We start from the raw sequence: 21,591 nt of genomic DNA, 5'->3' as shown, positions 1-21,591 counted from the left end.
ATCGGTAATAAATTTAAACATTTTTAACTTATTTAACTATTGTGCAAAATTCAATTCTAAAACTTTTTTCCTCTTCAATATTCTTCCAAAATGCATAGGTTCCAAGATATAAGTAAAAAACTCAGATAAAATAGGTACTCTTTAAATTTTTTAAACATTTTTGCAATTTTGAAAATGTTCCGGACCTCGCCCAGATCTTGGGATCTATACTTTTATTATGTGAGTTGTACTGAAGGTAATCCAGAAAAAAATTGCTTGCCCCCTGTCACATCCACCTCAAAACAGATCCGCCCTGATCTACTTCTTTTTCAAACTTTTTTAGTTTTTTCTTTTTTTCCATTCTATTTTTCTAAGAGATGTGTTGTACTGGCAAATACACAGAGTATTTGTTATTTACTAATTATTTTTATACTATTTTACATTTTAGGTATTGCTAAAATATCTAGTAGGGTATAAAATTTACTTGTTTTTCATTATAATAAAATACACATACAGGGGAGATGAAAGTGTAACAATTTTACCCGCTTAACCGAAATCGATGTTTTTGCTAACGCTAAATAGCAGGCGTTGACATTACTTCACCCAATCAGCCAATTTACGCAAACAAAAAAATATTTCTAACAAATTTATCCATTTTATCATTATAAAATATAATAAACGCCGAAATTCTTTGTTGATAAATTTTACATTGGGTTTTCCATCTATACCTAATTTGTCAAAATGTCAAAGAAAAGATATTCTAAACAATAAGTTTGTTTAATAAATTGAAGTTCCATCATAAAATAATTGTCTAATATGGCTACGACTAAATAATTATTCTCTGGAGATATCAGTCTTAACAAATCAGGTGAGAGTAATTATACAATTTTATGTAAAATAAAAAAAAAATAAAAACTGTTTTCAGGATATGGCAGAAGGAAGTAAGCTAGAGATTTGAGAGCATTTTTTGATTATTTCAATCCAAACAACTTAGATTATCGAAGGATATCAAAGAATTACCCATGTTTTTACAAAATGGATTAAAAGTGCAGCTTATTATCTTATTTCCGAACAACTTGATGAATGATAAGTCAAGAACTCTGATTAATTGTAGTCGGATTTGAACTTGGAATTGTATGCGTTATTTTTAAAGATGGCAATATTATGTTTGCGTAAAAGCCCCCCTAGACGGTTAATATTATTGTGTGATATATTGCACAATAATATTAACAGATGACCCCAGACGGTGCACTAATTGTGCAATAATTAGTGGTCACCTATGGTACTTCCTAAGCGAACATGTTGAGCGACACTGCACTACATTCGATACACAACTGAACAGATATTGCGCACTATTACCCACAGACGATACAATATATTGCACTTTGCACAATTAAAATCAAACTATTTTTGATTTACTCTATATATTACACAATCTTTCAATATAATACTTAAACGATCAATATTATTGTACAATTTGAAATATTGTCCAATATTGTCCAGGAACCGACTTACCCCTTTAAGTCACACATTTTTTTTTATTTAATATTTTTGCCTGAATATTCCTACCACGGGTTTTTTGTTTTTTGATAATAATTGAAACCACTTTCAAAATCTGTTGGTCGATCTAATTAATTTGTGTGTTCCTATTCTCTTTAATACATAATTAAGTGTTGCGTTTTAAACTATGCCCCAACATAATGAATTTTTTAATGAAGAAATGAGGGATATGGTTTGTGTTTACTATAAATAAGACTTTTGTCAGTTTACAAATCTTTATGATCAGTTAAGTGAAACAGGGTCCTTTCAAGGGTCTAAAGCAGCGCAACTGGAGGACCGCGGTCCAGGTCCGGACCGCGGAAGGTAAAATACTGGACCGACAAAAATTTTTTGAAAGTATAAATTACTCAAAGAAATTATTTAAAAAATATTTTTATTTAAGTTTCAGTACCACCCTTATCATTTTTTCTAGTATTTTACAATTGTGTGACTGATTTGAGTAAAATAAAAAAAAATTACTAAGAAATATGAGTTTTTTTCTGGACCTCGTTAAAAATTTTCAAAAGTATACTACCACCTAAAATTACTTGCCGACCTCTGGTCTAAAGGGTAATCATGGACGTTCTAAATTAATACCGGTGGAACGAGAAGGAGAAATATTAACTCACGCAGCCGAAAATCTACAAATAAGTACGCGTCGCTTTCTGCTGTAATGGTAAGCAGGGTTTTCAAGTCATAGAATTCTAAGAAAAGAAAACATGTTTCCTTATCCCCCCTTATTACCCCCGTGCAACAGCTATTACCGACTGATCCGCCAGCAGTGCAGTTTTATCAATTTCTTATCAATAAGCATAAACTCATTTAACAAGAGACAGATACTTTCAGCGAATTTATTTTCGATTAACGTTTGCTGTGGAACTATTGGAAATTGCTTCTTCGCATCCTGAGAGCTTTCTCATAGACTTAATGGTGACCTGTACAATTGGTTTATGCACGACGGGTACCAGCTCATTTCCAAAATTTTAGTTCTTATTTAAAAGCGCCTTTTCTATGGATTGGCAGTGGTTGCCATTTCCATGCAGTCCTGATTTAATAAACCCTCTCGGTTTTGTCTTATGGTTTTATTTTTATTCCATATTATACAAAGACACTGTCAATATAAGAGAGGAACCCAGGTTAAAGGAAGCTGCGAATTTAACAAAAAATAATCAAGAAAAAAACGTAAAAAAACGAAATTTAACTAAATGTTTAAGAAAACGATCGACGTAAATGGAGATCATTGTGAAAATGTACTGGATTAAATATGCGAGTTCAAAATTATTGTGTGTCATAAGACTAGTTTTTTGCTTTTGCATGTTTCCCATTGCCATTAAGTCACATCAGCTTGGAAATGCACTAATAAATTAATTCACGTTTTTGTCGAAAACGAATGGAATAAAAAACTATACCTTTTTCTCTTTAAAGAGTTTTAACATCACAATATTTAATAAAAATAACAGTAACGATTGCGTACCATTTTGCGATTTTCTATAACGTTACTAGCGCCTCCTACTAGTAATTGGAAAACCATTTACATGTTGTAATATGTTGAAACAGACTTTCCCTACATTTTTTATCCAATATCACTAATGGTTCTTGAGCAACCGCAAGAAATTTCATTTTACTAATAGCTGTTTTACATGGACAATTTATTCATGAATAAATTCACCAAGTGCTCCATGAATTAATTCACCAATTTATTTGTAAACGGTTTGGTTTTACACTGCTACAGACTTGGTGAATTTCTTTGACACATGAATCACTTCTATCAACAAATAAAAGAAGAAAATAAATATCAAAAATGTCACCTTTCCACTCATAATTGTAGTGATACAACAGCGATACCGTTTTGACATATATTATATAAATATTAGTTTTTGTAAATAACGAATCAGTAAAAACAATACAAAACTAGTACGACACCACAAAATTATTTACATATTCCAATAATATAACGTCATTACTGATCCGAGGTTGGTTTGTTGAGTTGGTACTTCTGAACTTCACGAAAAAAATGACGAGAATTAGAACATGTTCTAATTCGTCAAGAACTTGATGAATAAATTTATGAAGTTATTTGACAGCAGATTTGGTGCATTACACTTGTCCAATTTCTTGATGAAGCGACTTCATGAATTAATTCATTAATAAATTGTCAATGTAAAACAGCTTTAAGACATGTTTTGTTCAATTTATTTTAACGTCCTCTACTGCTCTGTGTCTCTAACACCCTATATAGACATCGGCTAATAATCATTCTAAACGATGTTTGGTTATATGTTCTAAATCGCATACTTAATTGAATTTTTATCAATTAATAATTATTGCCCAATATGGTTGTACAACTAATTATTACTTTATGAATATTTTGGTTAATTTGTTGTGAGGAATTGTACAATTTTCAGTTAGTAGTCGAAAATTAAAAACTATTGATAAAATAAGGAAGACGACAAAAGGAAGTAATCTAGTGATCTGTTATTTTTTATTATTTCACTTCAAGCAACTTAGATTATGGAAGGATTATCGCGATAATGCACCAGAGGAAACACGTTTTTTCAAAATATAAAAATGCAACTTAAGATATTATTTCCGGACATATCGTTAATGATAAGTCAAGGATTCTGATTAATATAAATTTTTCGGAATCTAAAGTCAGAAATCGCCCATAAATATCGAAAAAGCTCCATAACCACTCAAACATTGCAATACATGTCTGAGGATGCCTATTCGTACAGGATGTCTCTCATAATTAGTGTACAATAATTTATCACTAGATTCTATTGCCAAAAATTAGAATATTTTTTCATATAAACATTGGTCGAGAAACGCTTTCTAAGGGAGCTACGCCCCCTGAATGGGGCCTCAAAAATTTCTTTTTTTTTTAAATATTTCTGAAACGGGTTGAAGGAAAATTATGAATTTTGACACCATAAACACTCATTAAAAGTAGAAATAATTCATCATAAAATTTTTGAAAAATTTTATTAAGGGGCGTCTCATTTGGGGGGGTCGTCGGCTAAAATTTGTCCTTACTTTTTTGCTTATCGAAATTTTCGAACTCAGATACCAACTTATAATAGAACCTCATTTCCGCTACAAAAAAGGTACTCTTTACTTCTTAAGGTACTTCTTTCGACAAAATGCTCCGTTTCCAAGAAACACGGATCCAAGCATTTCTTTACATTACCTTAATAAATTCAAAAAAAAATCTTGAATGGCTAAAATGGGTGCATGTACCATTATGAATTTTGATCGATCATCTATCTATATACACAACGTGACAAGTTCAGGTAAAATTTGCCCCAAATATTTTGATGTTGTCATTTTCAAATTTAAACAGTAAAATTTGACAGATCTGAGTTTTCTATGAAAAAATGGTAATGTTTTATATCGAAAAAGTTTTCAAGAAAAATCGGTTTAAATATGTTATAACCTTTTACAAAGTGTGCTTTTCTAAGCACTTTTCACGTTATTTATTACAATGTATAATGATATGATGACATCAAAATTCATAATGGTACCCATTTTAGTTATTCTAGATTTTTTTTTTGTTAAGGTAATGTAATGATATGCTTGGATCCGTTTTTCTCGGAAATGGAGCATTTTATCGAAGGAAATAAAGAGTACCTTTTTGCAAAGGAAATAAAGGTCTATCATATGTTGGCATCTGAATTTAAAAATTTCCGTAAACAAAAAATAGGGGCAAATTTTAGCCGACGCCCCCCCCCCCCCAAAAGAGACACCCCTGACTAAAATATTTCAAAAATGACTTTTAATGAGTGTTCATGGTGTCAAAATTCATAATTTTCCTTCAACCCGTTTCGGGAAATATTTAAAAAAATGAATTCTTTGAGGCCCCATTCAGGGGGGGGGGGGGCGTAGCTCCTTTAGGAAGCATTTCTCGACCCATATTTATATGAAAAAATATTCTCATTTTTGGCAATAGAATCAAGTGGTAAATTATTGGACACTAATTATGAGACACCCTGGATAGACAGCGCCGGACGAGATTCGATATTTTTGCCAATCTTTCAAAATTTGAAACAAGTCCGGACACACAGTCACACAGTTAGCTGAAATAAACGACGCTTGCAGAGCCTGATGTTGTTGGCAGAGCAACCGCGGATCACCCAGAAAAACATCGCTAAATATAAAATTAATATAGGGATTGCCAACCTGACAAAGGCTAGTAATATTTGTGCAAAATATATTTTTTACATAATTAACTGATACAATAACCTTTTGTTGTTTTTGACAAAATTAAATTTTCTTTATAGTTATAGGTACCTATTTAAATTTTTCAAAGTACATAATGCTATAACTTTATGAAAAATAAAAAAATTAAAAAAATAAAAATCGGTTGATTACGAAAAAAATATGCAAAAAGCTATTTGAATACATCGATTTTCAATCAAATCAATTTTGGTCTCGTGCGCTAGCAAGAAAATGTAGCAGTTTATTATTGACGGTAAAAACTTTATTATTGCAAATTTTTACGAAATATTGGCATGTCCCAATTAAACAACTATAACAAATGTCCCATTTTAAAGGAAACAACTTAATATCTTATTATTATATATTATTTTGCTGCATAAAAAATGTTTAATGTTAAAGTCTTATCATTCATCGAGGGAAGAAATATTGTTATATTATAAAGCGATACATAAAATGATCAGATAAGATTAGATACCAGGGTATTAATTATTTCTATATACTTACATCATTACTAATTTAAAGAATTATTCTAATAATTTGGGAAATTCAGTGCGTAGACGGGGATTACAGGAGGGTTACAATTACAGCAAAAAAAATTATAACCGCATACGCAAAACTTATTACGTATTAGTTGAAACATAAGCAGCTTAGAAAATATCGTCTGCCATCTGCCAAAAAAACTCGTCTTCCACCCATATAATAAGCGCAAAAAAATAAAAAAAAATGTATACGCGCAAGAATGAAATTGATTGCCATCAATTGCTTCTTTTTATAGTAACAAACACAAAAATAATATGATGTTGCGTTGGGCATCGCTGCATCTTTATTTGCCTGAAAGACGATCCATGTCGTTGTGTTTTTATGTATTATATTTATACAGTGATTCATTTAAACCCTGGCGGATAGTTGTACCGTGAAAATTTAGAAAATGTATTGATAATATTCGATAAAATGCTTTAAGAAAAAAATAAGCAAGTTTTACAATGATATTAAGAGATAATTTCAAGGAAATTCCAGAAATTTCAGTGTATGTATGATTTTATTAAAATGGTCGCAATTTAGCGTAAAAAAATATGTATTGATATTGGTTTTAAAGAATTCTATATTATTATTATAAACATGTATAATTATACTGATGTTTGATAATGGTAATTTCATGACCGTTCATCCATATCACATTGATCAATAGAATCATCTGTTTCAGCGAATATTACATTGAAATCCTCAATATCAAAATTATTGATTTCAGCATCGTCTTCTTCGTCTGAATGATATTGGTCTTGATCTGTATTTGTTTCTTTATCTGTAAATATATAAATATAACAATTTATTAATGGTTAATTATTTTTATAATTTTTGAATGTATTTTATAATATCTAGATTGATTGTTATGTCATCGATGGATTTCGTCAACTGATCTCATATGAACCATTGGAAAACAAGTTTATCATCTGATTCCTCACAACCGTAGTTAGTGGGAGAAAATTCCGTCGGTTGCGGGAGATAAACATGCCTCTAAAGATGTACAAAATATGCAGTTCGTTTCAATTGCTTTTGCAGCTGTGCTTTGTAAGATGGAAATACTGCATCGACATTTTTTGCGTTGGTCCGGAAGATTTCGTCACCTTCATTTATTTTGTGGTTTTCATAAAAAGAGCTACAGGAGCCTTATTGAGTTCAACTCTTCAATCTATAATGCGGCATACAAATTCTTCAATAACTGTTGATAACTCGTCAGTCTATAAATCGTTAATGCTTTCAAAGGCATCTATGTACTTATCACAGTTGTCAAAATAGTAAATAGGCGCTTTTTCCATTTTCGATAAAGATATGGGTTAGGTATAATTATAATTGATAATTGATGCGCCTCACTTTTCATTGAAGAAAATGGTGCAAAATTAGGAAAATCCATTATAGAGTATTTTTAAATAACTCAATAGTAATTCAGTCATAAAAAAAAGTTTCAAACAAAAGTTATACAGGACAATAAAAAATTAGATTACCATTTAAAAAATCAAAATTGCTCTCCGGATGTAAGAATTTCTGGACAAAAATATAACATCATTTCTTTCCCCGACGAATGCTACGACTTTTAAAACTTTTTTTATCCAGCGAATAGTTTTTAAGATATCAAGCTGTTTCCTTTAAAATGAGACACCTGATATATTTTGAATCGGTTTGTGTAAAAAACTCAGTACCTACGTAGTCCATACGCGGTATCTGTTTCAAAAAGCCATATTTGGGTGAATCGTATATCCATGGAGATTTTTGGCTTTTTGGCTTTCAAATATTACTAGAAATGAAAATTTTTCTATGCGCATAAAAAAAACGTGGGCTTAACTTTTGGCGGCACAATATGTTAAAAAAATATGAAAAATTTCATATTTTTCTTCCTATTTAATGATGTATCTTTTCAAGAGTTGATTTTAGGCGAAAATGGAAGAGGAAATAAATGTTTATAATTAAATTTTTTACAAAACATGACTAGTTACAAATCAAATGAATCATGATTATTATGGCAAAAATCGAAAAAATCGCAAAAATGGGGTTAAAAAATAATAATAAAAAAAACAGGCCACAGAAATGAGACAACCCCCAAATCCAAAAGCCAAAGGCTTGTGCGGAAGGGGGCTACACTTGAAAAAACGTGGACAAACACCCATTATCCATCGACATTGCCAGTGCCGACACCGGGAATCGAACCCGGACCAGAGTAGGAAGCCTAGCCGAGAAATGTTTGTCACCGCACTCCCGACCGACTGCGCTACCGTGGCTATATACTTTTTAGGGAATTTTTTTGGGGTATTTAAATTGGGTATAGGACCTTTATACTTGGTTCAAGAAAACTTCATGTTATGTAGAATCATCACACCAAATTTTCAAAATTTTGCACAGCAAAAACCAAGGCCCTTAGATACTTGAAAATTAAATATCATATAGAAGGGTTCTCAAGCTTTCAAACATTTTTTGAAAAATTCGAATCCGCCAATTAGGAGAGCTCTGGCGCTTGTTTAAACATTGGTCGAATGTTTGTACTTATAAACAATTAGAATAACTTTGTGAATATTCAATCAAATCAAATTTTATAAAGCAGGTTTTAAAAGTTCTTGGAAAGACGCTTCTTTAAAAAAAACAGATCGATTTGTCAATTAGTTACGTAGTTATAGCCGATCAAAGTTAACGGTCATTTACACTAAATGTACTGGGACATCCGGGCTAATTTTTCGAAAAATACCTTTGGTATTCCGAGTACTTACCAGGTCTAAGATTACAATACTTTTTTTCATTGGTAACCTATGATTTTTTTTTAATTTTAGCGTATTTTCAAATGCCTATCGTTAATAATTATTGGTCTTTCAACAGTCCGATAATTATTTATCTTTAAACTTCTTTTACTTATCAACTTTATTTTTCTATTGTATCAAAGGTAAGTACATAAACTTATATAAGTACTGTTTATCAAAGATCAAAAACAAATTTATTTAAATATTCTGAAATTGTTTAAACAACAATTATTTTCAAAATATGACGAAAATTAGTAATATAATGAGTTACCTAATTTCTCATTTCCTTATATTTTAAACAATAAATAATATTTGAATTATACTTTAATCACAAAAAAAATAATATTAAAAAAAGAATCTTTATTTCATATCAATATATTATTTCGTATTCGAAAAATACGACCTTGAAAGAAATAGATACACGTATACGAGTATACCGTTAGGAAAAGAATCTCTACAATGTGTATATACCTACAGTACTATTTTTTTAAAACCTGACATAGGCCAACTTTTTTATTTGAAGTAATAGACTAGTACTTCCAAATGCAAAGTTGTAGGAAATAACTTGATTAAGAAAAATTTACAAATATTTCTTTCCGGTCTTGTCAGATGTAAATGACGGTTAACTTTAATCGGCTATAACTACGTAACTAATTGACCAATCGATCTGTTTTTTTTTTAAAGTAGCGTCTTTCCAAGAACTTTTAAAACCTGCTTTAATAAATTTGATTTGATTGAATATTCACAAAGTTATTCTAATTGTTTATAAGTACAAAAATTCGACCAAAGTTTAAACAAGCGCCAGAGCTCTCCTAATCGACGGAGTCGAATTTTTTATAAAAAGTTTGAAAGCTTGAGAGCCCTTCTATGTTATTAAATTTTCAAGTATCTAAGGGCCTTGGTTTTTGCTGTGTAAAACTTTGAAAATTTGCAAATTTTGTTTCAAAATCTGGATTGCAAAATTATTATGCAAAATCTATAGAACAGATTTTGATGAAATTTGGTGTGATGATTCTACATAACATGAAGTTTTCTTGAGCCAAGTATAAAGGTCCTATACCCAATTTAAATACCTCAAGAAAATTCCCTAGAGTATTATTTTTAACCCCATTTTTGCGATTTTTTCGATTTTTACCATAATAATCATGATTCATTCGATTTGTAACTAGTCATGTTTTGTAAAAAATTTAATTACAAACATTTTTTTCCTCTTCCATTTTCGCCTAAAATCAACTCTTGAAAAGATACATAATTAAATAGGAAGAAAAATATGACGTTTTTCGAATTTTTTTAACATATTGTGCCGCCAAAAGTTAAGTCCACGTTTTTTTTTATGCGGATAGAAAAATTTTCATTTCTAGTGATGTTTGAAATATTCGATTCACCCAAACCAAAACAGATGCCGCCTAGTCTAATGCCCCTATTTCTCTCTGAATGAGAACGGTTTCAAAGTATCGAAATACAACGAATGCGCTTAAATTCGAGTCGTGTACACATATGACCAGAGACTTCTTCTATTCTGGTTATAGAACTGCAAGATACTAGAGTCAATGTTCGACCCCACTTCATGGCGACTGCTCCAATTTCGGTTGGACAATTGACTTCTCTGGATTTGAGCGAATCACGGTTGTTGACCTGCTTCCTCGTGGAATTTGGCTATTTTTTTAGATTTATATTTCGAAAATGGAGTGAACTCTGTTGTCGGCTGGGGGAGTTTGGAATAGTTTGCGGCTCTGTGGTCAATAACGGAGGGTGGATTTGAAACATGGGTGGTAATTTCGATTCGGAACATAGGTGAAAATTTCGATTTCCGTTCAGCATCTGCTGCTTTACAGAAATGGACGGCTAAATACTCTCGAGTATGTTCAATTACATTCGGCTGGATTTTCCGCAAACGGTTTCATAGGTCAACCAATTAAGACAGTCTAAGAGCATAAACAGATTGCACGACTAAAAAAAATAATAAGAAAGGACATATATCTTGAAGCATTATACATACTTAGTATTTAGGTGTGCAGCTCAAAACAGGGCCCCCTTCCCACCCGTTAAAGAAAACACGATCCCTCATTTAGAAATTACTAGCTTGCACATAGCTTTTGCCTTTCCCCTGGTTAGAAAAGGTCCCTCATATTTCGATTATCGATTTAGCTTATTTTTCAAGCAGCAGATTATAAAAGTTAATCTCTTTAATCATTAACTAGAAATAGTGATTATAAAGAATATAATAAAAGCTAATAAATTCTAAATGATCTTTAACGTTTATTGTGCAGATAAAAAATAATTAATTCTCGCTATTTTGAAACTATGACAGATGCATCCGCGGGGGATTAACTCGGTATACATATCCGCTTGTGTCGTAAGTTATAATATGGCCTTGGTGGGAGATAAACATGTTAGGATAGGTACTTGCTTGCCGAAAGATCTTGAAAATATTGAGAGATAAAGTGATTAGATAAGATTAGATACCAGGGAATTAAAATTATTTCTATATACTTACATCACTATTAATTCAAGGAATTATCGTAATTAAATTTGTAGAAATTGCAATCGTAAGAAATTTTATCGAATGTTTGTTTAAAACTGTCATAGCGATTTTCTCATTTAGGGGAGACTCGGCCCATATGCCATACATTTTTTATATTGTTCAAAATTGCAATAATATATAGGGTGTTCCATTTAAAATAAGCAAGTTGATGGCGACTTCCGGTATAATCGGAAGTGGTGCGTGGACGCCATTATTTTAGTTGAGAAGGGCATGCCCGAAAACCCAGTATCCCAAATTTTTAAAATTCAAATCGAAGTAGTCGCTGAAATAATTCTAATGGGCCGTCACCATGAGGCACCCTGTATAATGTCATCCATTTCCAATGGAAGACAAGAAACAACGGGCTTTTGTGTAGAAACTGTCGCGAGACATCAGAATTTATTGAGATACAGTATAGGAACATGTCTTGCGGCAACTGTAGACAGGTCAAGACATGTCGCTCAACTTTGTATACGATATAACGTTTAATAAATGTAAATATTTATCAGGTGTGACTTTTATTCCTGTGTGAAGTCTAACTCTATCTAGAACCCTGGACATATCGTGTCTTCACTGTCGCTGCCTGATTAGTGGTGTTTCTGCACGGTAAACTGGTGCTCGAGGTAACCGCCGCGTGTCGTCCCTCAGGCGTCATAGTTGGCAGAATAACGCCAATTTACAGAAAATTGCTATGTTTGGCATAATGACGATTAAATGCTTATCGACATAAGAATTTTTTGAGTGATAGAATATTAATACTTAGTTCTTTATCTTTATGCTTGTGATTAGAATGAGGGGTAGAGATATTACTGTTAGAGGTGAGGGTACAAGTATTTGATATTTTTCAAGTGATTCTTTTCATAAAATAAACACAACGAAATTTTATGAAATAAATTTATTTTACAAGTCTCAGGCACGTTAGAACAGAAAAGAAATAAATAAAATACAAACAGCCCATGCAAATTGGTGTTTAGTAGAAATAATTTTATTTCTTGTTTTGGGAATGATCTTAGAGATATAGATAAATATGTAGTGCAACGTCTTTAATTTTTATCTCACTTTCATATCTGAGTGGTTAAGATATTGAATAATTTTGTTATTCATTTTGGTAAGGCTTTAAGTAATTATGAATCTGAATTATGAAAACTAATAGTTATATTACTTAATATAGAAAATTTACAGTTGTAGTTTTTCTGCCTCAATGGTTGTGTCATTTAAGAAACTCAAACATTTGGAATAGTGTGTTCCTTATTACGAGTAAATAAGATTAAAAAGAATTTGTCCTTTGGAAATTATTACATTAATAGAATTTTATTGAGTTGATTTCAAATCCAAGATTTGCAATGGGGATGGTTGAAATGTGCTTCTGAAGAAAGTTTATAGGGAGAGTTAAGAATTATAATTATTTCTTCTAGTAACGCAGCTTTGCGTGGACCACAATATAAATAAATAACTACACTTGGAAAAAGAGAAATTTAACTATATAATACTATATAGAAAAGAATTCATAGAGGAAGTTACATTGAAACACCGAAAAGTGTAATTCAGGAGGAATTGCTACTTTTTCAGGAGAGAATCGATTAAACATAAATTAAGTACATTTCTTGACAAAACAGGATGTAAGTGTAATTGACATCAAAACTTACGACTTTTAATGAGTGTTGTCTAAATTTTGAGAGATATTTTCGAATGGATGGATTTCTGAACGGCAAAAACTACCGTTTCAAAATACGAATATATAAAATTTTTTTGAAAAAAGATTTCAGCTTTTTTCTAATATTTAAGAAGTTATATCAAAAACCTTCATACAAAGAAGACACTAAAAATTTTACATTCGATTTATTAATGAAACTGTCGACCTGCGAAAGAAAACACTTAACATTTTTGATAAACTTTTCAATAAAGTTAATACAATTTACAAATAACAGTATTCTAGACGAAGAAGTGAAAAAACATATAGGAAATCAGCCAGGTTAACTTTAGAAAGGATCGAAATTACCGAACATTTAGCTATTTTTCACTGCTTCGTATATAAAAATTACTTTTTAGTTGAACACATTTTCAGCAAAAACACCCATACAAAGAATGTGACCAACTAAAAAATGGACCCTTGTTCATGTTACACATACACATAGTTTACAACAAAATAGATTGTCTTTTATATTCACAGGTCCGAAGAATGATTTTTTTTCCACACTTACTCAAAGGTGAGGATATAAGCCAAAATAAAAAAATTGTCGTCTGTACTTAAAATGGTAGATCATTTTATTTGTTATAAAAATATTGTGCTGCATAACTTGTGACAAATTAAACTGTTGAGCAACATCTTGTAGATAAAATTTTTTTCGTTCTTTATTGTAAATAACAACATATAGAGTATATCGTAAATATTAATATCTTAAAAAAAAGATAAAGTATAACCACAAGTTTTGAAGACTTAAAACACCAAAAATATATTGCGAATAACACTAACTATTACTAAATTTAAATCAATATCACAAAAAATAAACAAAAAGAAAACATAAAATTTGGTGTACAAGCCTTAAAACGTATTGTTAAACGTTGGAAAAATAAATAGTAAAACAGAAGTAGTTGTGTCTATAAATAAAAAGGAACTTGTCACCTTACTTTTTCTTTTGTAACAACTGTGGGCAGCCCTCAAAATCGATGTTGAACATATTTATTTAAACAACATTTTTAATTTTTATATACATTTTCAAAATATATTTATACTTGTTGTATTCCAGGTGCTTAAACTTATTTCCCACTGGGTGGTAGCCCAGTCTGCTTATTGGTCCTGCAAATAAAAAACCTTAAATAAATTCGTTGAACTGCATTCGAATTAAACTTTCATATAACATTTCAAAATATCAATATTAACAGAGTTACATAACGTAATATTTCGCCCCGACATTTTTCAAAAGTATTTTTTAAGTTGCAGTTTTTCTATCAACACGACACAGAATCCAAAAATGTAATAAACATTTTTCAACTGACATTTCTTCGAAAATTCTAAATAATGTAAATGAAAGAAACCTTTGAATTTAGATTAACTCGAGTTTCCAAAAGGCAGACAGTTTTGACAGCTTGTGTTCTCGATCGCACTAAATGACGTCACTGCGCTCTTGATCACCTGACAAAATTAAAAATCTTACATAATTTTAAACGTCTACAAATAATTTGTAAGTGGTAAATAAACTATTTTCGTTGCTATCTATTACAGAATACAAACGTTTGCAGTTCTAAACAAAATTAAGTTTGCAATCACTATTAGGTACACAGTATACTATTCGCCAGGTGTGTGTAATAAACAGAAACATAAAAATTGTACAGTTTGAAAACCGTATTTAACATAGAGAACATTGTGAAATTAGTCCATATTAGAGCTTAAGAGTGCAAATAACTCTTACGATAGTAATTTAAGATTCTTTAGATTTTCTAGAAACGTAAACAGGCACATAATCTATATAAGGTGTAACTTTAAGTGGGGGTCAGTTTTTAAGGGGTAATAGTACGTGTTCTTCTAAATACGAATCTATTCTTTTTTTAATCAAATAAATAGTTAATTTTTTAAACGCTACTGGTCGCCTTAACCGGAGCAGACAGAATATTAAGTTGCATTTTTGCCCTATCAGCATTGCCAGTTGTTTTTATAAGTGTTATTTTACATAAATTAATAAAATCAACTAGAAAGGTCGGCAAACTCCGCTGACGCAGAGTTGACCTTTCTCTCGGGCCTTCAGCCCTCGGGACGCGCTGGGCGGTGCCTTCCTCGCCGATTGGAAATTTTCTTGAAACACCCTGTATATAAAAGTCATCAATATCGTAACTTCATAATTATCTCTGGAGTTCGAAGTTCAACGCAATATTTTTAGACATCCCGTGTACCAAAATTTGAAAAGTTATATTTTCTTCTTATGGAAAGAATTAAAAAGAAAACTCCATAATGAAGTAAAAAAAAAATTCTTAGGGATCCCGTGCAAGAATCGAAGCGTCGACCTCCGGGTAAATCGCCGTACTTGCGCCGCGGGGAACGTCGCAAAATTCAGTATTGACAATTCTGACGTTTCTACCGCTACCGTTTTCTACCGATGACAGTTTGTATCAACATTCTTAATTTCGTCTTAAATTTTGTTACATTTGACATATTAAAAGTTGAGGGCGATATAGATGAGAGAACGATGCGACGCGACACCGGAAAGGCGTTCCGGTAGCGTATAGAGGAGCGGCCCGTACGCAAAGAGAAAAGTTCTCGCTCTCTCTCGGAACAAAACGCGAGTGCCGGCAGTATCCATAAAGAAAAATATGACGCCGCGAAAATTGCGTTCTGGGCGAAATAATCGGGGCTTTACGAAAATATTGGGGTTCAGCGAGAGAGATGCAAGATGCAGAACCTTTTAAAGGGCGCCATATTTTTTAAATAGTGTTTTCCACAAAGACAAATAATTTCAAACATCTAATAACTGAATAATCTAAAGTTTATCAAATAATAGGAATGTTATGTCATCTGAGCATTTTCAAAGACGCCGCAGTAAAACGAATAAACAGGTGCAAAAACGATCAAACCATGAAGGTTTTAGGTACTGAAATCTATGAAAATACTAACTTTTTTATATACAATCCACATTCTTATAACATTTACGTGCTTAGTCCTACATATAAAATTGTTTACTTATATTTATAAGTACGTGAAAATAATTCTTAAAATGAGGGGNCGATGACAGTTTGTATCAACATTCTTAATTTCGTCTTAAATTTTGTTACATTTGACATATTAAAAGTTGAGGGCGATATAGATGAGAGAACGATGCGACGCGACACCGGAAAGGCGTTCCGGTAGCGTATAGAGGAGCGGCCCGTACGCAAAGAGAAATGAGGGGATGAAACGCATGATTCACAAACGCTTTTTTTAGTTATTATTTTATTTGAGTAAGTTTAAATAGTAACAATGAATAAACAGAACACCAAGGATTTTATTTGTGTGCTTACTTTGTTCTACATGTTTTACTTTTCAAGATTTCAGTACCTAAAAACGCCAGAAATTTGATAGTCCAGTCATTCTGTATATTTGGAAAAGAAAGTGAACCGGGAAAGCCAAATTTTTTATATGTTGTGGGGGGTGCTTAGAAAAGCTTAACTTGAGATTTGAGACTAAGATTTCCTATGTGCATTTTTCGTCATCTTGGAAAAAGGGATGAATTTTTGTGTTTGTTATAACTCGGTTCTCTGTCAAGATACAGAATTGTTGTTTTGTTGTTTTTTGTTCCTCTTTCGACGATCTACAATTTAGGTCCTATAAACTTTTCACCTATTATTGTTAGTTGTTGAGATATCGAACTAAATAGATAAAAAACAAGAACAAAGACAACTTTATAAAAATGCTTCGCCTTCATTTTGTACAAACCGAAATCAGAGTCGAACAAGCCATTGAAGATGCGGACACTCTGATCGTAACCACCGCACTCGCAGAAGCATCAAAGGACGATTCGGTTGAAATCATCGGCGAAGTCATCGATCTCTTGATTTTGCTCACTAGACTAGCGAAAGACAAAAGAAATGTATACTTTCGAAAATCGGGAAAAGGAAATACACCAGGAACACTTTACTCTCCAACTAGTATGAAGCATAATAAATCCGTTCTCGTAAACATATCTTTCATTCATGCATTCAGCGGTTGCGATACCTCCTCATCTTTGTTCAGCATTGGCAAATCGAAATTCATCAGCATATTGGAAAAAACATACGGAACTCCTATCATCGGTTGATTTATTCAAACGAGAACATGTCGATCCGGAGGATCTGACATCCACGGGAGAACGATTTCTCATTGCCCTATATGGTGGTGAGAAGCACAGCAAAAACATCAATGCGCTATGATATCAACGCTACGCACAATCTATCACCAGAAATAGATTCAACCTATCATCACTCCCTCACTTCCACCAACAAGGAGCGTAGCACGACTACACATATTCCGCACGTATCATCAGGTACAAATTTGGCTTGGGTTTTACAAGTATCCGGAGAAATGGTGTTGACGACCAACGGACCATGGTTTAGAGCCGATTATTAATACGGTTGAACCTGCGCCACCCGAGCTTTTGAAGCTAATGTCCTGCCTATGCAAGGAAAAATGTGGAACTGCTTGTGGGTGCAGAAGAGGTGGCATTGCATGTTGAATCATTTTCCTGAACTGCAGTGGACAAACATGCAAAAACGTTGTCAAAGTCGATGTCCTGATCTGTGACAACGAATTAGATTCAACAGTCGGAGAAAATATGGTCGAAGAATCTCCACGTATTGAAAAGTATCCTCAACAGAGGGACTGTGAACCAGGCCCGTCGAAGCGAAGTAAGACGTAGATACTTCTTCAATACGAAAACATTCTTATATAATAAATTTCATACGTGTGAAACATAATCTCAGTGTTAGTTCTTTATTTCGAATCCATTAGAACGTACCTATAAAACTACGCGAGCTATAAAATAAAAACTTCGCACGGACTTGTCGACTTCGCGACACGATTGAACCCGCAATTATTACCCTAGAGAAAGAACAAAAGTATTAAACTGTTCGCACAAATATCCTCTACAAGTTTGATAATGCGCGTTTTTTCGATAAGTATTAAGGAAAAAGAGAAAACCCCGAAAAACCAGATCGAGTTTTTGAATTTTTATCTATTTTGATATACTTATATCAACGAGTAATAATGATAGGTGAAAAGTTTATAGGACTTAAATTGTAGATCGTCGGAAGAGAAACAAAAAATAACAAAACAACAAATCTCTATCTCTACGGTGAACCGAGTTGTCGCGAAAACCATAGTTTACCGCTTTCTTCAAGTTGGCGGCACGCGGACGGAAAAATCGAAACTTCGCACGGACTTGCCGACTTCGCGTCGCGATAAAACACGCAATTATCACCCTAGAGAAAAAACAAAGAACCAAATTGTTTGTACAAACACCCCCTACAAGTTTTAAAATAGACATGTTTTCGATAAGTATTAAGGAAAAAGAGAAAAACCCGAAAAACCAGATCGAATCTTTGAATTTTTATCTAATTTGTTCGATATCTCAACAACTAACAATAATAGGTGCAAAGTTTATAAGACCTAAATTGTAGGTCGTCGAAAGAGGAACAAAAAACAATAAAACAATAATTCTGTATCACGATGGAGAACCGAGTTACAGCAAAAACAAAAATTCACCCCTTTTTCCAAAATGGTGGAAAATGCACATAGGAAATCTTGGTCTCAAATCGCAAGTTAAGCTTTTCTAAGCACCCCCCCACCACAACATATAAAAAATTTGGCTTTCCCGGTTCACTTTATTTTCTTCCCCTTATTTTTGGACAGAATGACTGGAGTATGACTATTTCTCGGTCAGGGATATGGCCACCTTAAAGAGCAAATTTCGGCGTTAAAAAGTAAAAAATATTCTTCGAAAACGTCCCGTGGAGACGAAGAAAGGACGAAATTCGCGCGTAGAGCTGAGTACACCCTCGATGGGTCCTTGGAAAAAGCATGTAGCATTTCTGGGTTCTGTCTCTCCCCCACAGCGAAAATTTGCGTTTTTGGCCGCGGAGCCCCCGGAAAAGTGAAATTTCATTTGGAAGACGTTAAGAAATCGTCTTCAAAATATGCCAAACGGATAAAATGTTAATTTTATAGCTACATACCGGTAATTTTTTATTTTAAAGTCAGTATGGTATGAATTGTTAGCTGTTTTTTAGCATTAACTACGCTCGACATAATTACAGACAATTATGCATCAAAAGATAACTAAAATCGTAAAAGAAATCGTTCGATTACTTACAGGGACTGACGCGGCGCCAATGGCTAGCGGACCGATTGTGATAAATTTGGTTTTTTAGGTAACGTTTCGAAGTCCAATAACTTTAGTACAAAATATGATATTGCAACTTTACATGAGCATTTTTTGAAGCTTGAAAGCTGTACTTTAAGTTGGTCCATTTTGTTTTATTTAAAATGTTGAATTTATAATAAAATATAAGGAAAACAAAAAAAAATGTTCTAAAACGATGAAATTTGTTGCTAAATAAACTTTAATAAAGTTAAAAAAAAATTGTTGCTTGTTTAACCAATATATTTTCAAACTGTGATCTTAAAAAAGTATAATCAACGAAAAAATACATTTTTTATTGTTTAAACAATTAAATAATAATTAACGTACAAATATAAGTTTATAATTACTTTCTATACGTCATATCAAAGTGACTGCAAAAGGTTTAATGAAAATCCAAGGCTCTGCTAATTATTTAGAAATAATGCATATTGTTAAGCTACCTTTACTCCACTAAAATAACAATTTGTAATATTGATCAAATTTTTACATTTTTCGTATGGGATTGTTACAATATTTTCTCATACACTTGATTTCAAACGAAATCGCATCGTCCTTAAATTGTGCTCTATTCGCGAATGCAGCTAAGAGCTCGCCCTCTGGCGGTGACAAGTGATACTAGCGAAACAAGGTAAACATTTCTTCTGTGTGTGACAATTCGTTTTGTATTTTATTTAAAATCGTGTTTAGTGTTCGTTTTTTGAACTCTTATTCTAAGAAAATACTGTGAGAAAAATTTCAGCAATTATGGATAGAAAGAGGAAACTGTCAAACTATTATTGTTCAGTTCAAGGTTGTTCTTCATGGTCCAAGAAAAATCCAGAATTAAGTTTTCATCAAACCATTGAAGAAATTTACAAAATAGTATTGCCGATAGATAATACTCCCTGAATTTCATGAGGGTTGTTAGTAAGTAAGGGCACTAGTTTGCAGACATAATATAAATTTCTAAATTTAATTTAACTTTGCCCAATTTTCCCATATAGTACCACATGATCAGCGTTAAAAACTGCCTCTCCTTTTGATATACAATGAGAGTTTTCGTTGGCATATATGTAAATAGGAAATGTATTTCACAACGGATAAGTTCATAGTTATAACCTAATAAAATGTACATTAAATTGTAATGCTAGAGACAAATAAAGTAGACATAAATACTTGCCTTAAAACTTATTTATGAAATATTTGAAACCTATAAAATAACACAAAAGTCAAATAACCGCAATTTGATAACAAAATTACTAATAATAATGGCAAATAAGACAAATGTTATTCAAATGTATATGTAAACACAAACGGCAATGTCAAAATTACCTTGTCTCGGAGCTTACTGCTTTCGCCGCTTGGTGCGCTTGCATCTTAAAAATTAACGCGGATAAACTTATTTATTAATTTTTATATGTGTTTCCTATGTGAAATTAAACAAGATAAGAACTAATCAAAATAAAATTAGGCACAACATAAATGATTTATAAGAAAATATAAGAAAAATCGACTCACTTAGATTTTCGGCCTTTATGAGATCTATTTTCTGAAGTTTGACTAAAATTGGACTTGTTGACTGGAGTGTTTTGTGATCTGTAGACAGCAGGCTGTCCTCTGCCTGCAATAAGCCTGGGGTCCGCTGAAAAAAGTGACAATGAATCAAATAAAGTCAACATTATACAGTTCAGAAAATGCGTACTTACTTGGTACAACACAAGGCATCCCCTGATATAAATTTGGAGGCAAAGACATCCTTTGTCTTTCATAATGTGTTATGTCACTGGCTGGAGTGGGAGATCGGCTGCTTCTAGATGTTCCAGGGGTATTTGCCGCAACATTACTTATCTGAAAAAAAGGCAAATAATGCTAACATGTACCAAAGTGCTACAAGTTTAATTTTTATACAAACCTGTCTGAACATTACTGGAGGTACATTAAAATTAGGTGGAAAACCGAACTGCTGGGTCGGCGGTGTCTCAGGTGGAGTCCTGTACACACCAGGTGCATTTTGAGGTGGGCAGTAACCGGCTATCACCGTAGCAGCGGGCGAGTTCGTGCCGGTACTACTCTGACTTGAACCCATCATGAAATTCTTTTGGCCTGTAAATTTATTCCCTTTGAGGCTACCGTTGCTCTTTTGACGAAAATCAAACTGCGGTGGACCTACATTAAAACGAAAATAAAGACTCTTGAACTCGTCCAA

The 21,591-nt window shown here is 32.5% G+C and overlaps 2 protein-coding genes across 3 annotated transcripts in view; one reads left to right on the top strand and one right to left on the bottom strand.

Annotated features, from left to right (window-relative positions):
- The window catches only part of LOC108914595 (alpha-amylase-like), a 153,884-nt gene that overhangs the window by 22,650 nt on the left and 109,643 nt on the right, over nt 1–21,591 (top strand). The gene's annotated exons all lie outside the window — the stretch shown is intronic.
- LOC108914332 (protein encore) overlaps nt 13,362–21,591 on the bottom strand; it is a gene marked incomplete at its 5' end in the record, with an annotated part of 65,400 nt that continues 57,170 nt past the window's right edge. Inside the window, 4 exons of the mRNA XM_018720125.1 lie at nt 13,362–14,338; nt 20,904–21,027; nt 21,092–21,233; nt 21,298–21,551. Coding sequence (XP_018575641.1) covers nt 14,299–14,338; nt 20,904–21,027; nt 21,092–21,233; nt 21,298–21,551 — 560 coding nt within the window. The remainder of the gene's footprint in view (nt 14,339–20,903; nt 21,028–21,091; nt 21,234–21,297; nt 21,552–21,591) is intronic.

Source organism: Anoplophora glabripennis, unplaced genomic scaffold (assembly GCF_000390285.2).
Source record: "Anoplophora glabripennis isolate ALB-LARVAE unplaced genomic scaffold, Agla_2.0 scaffold50, whole genome shotgun sequence".
Taxonomy (NCBI): Eukaryota; Metazoa; Arthropoda; class Insecta; order Coleoptera; family Cerambycidae; genus Anoplophora; species Anoplophora glabripennis.
Note: the sequence above shows the minus strand (reverse complement) of the source record. Positions and strands in the feature narration are given on the sequence as shown.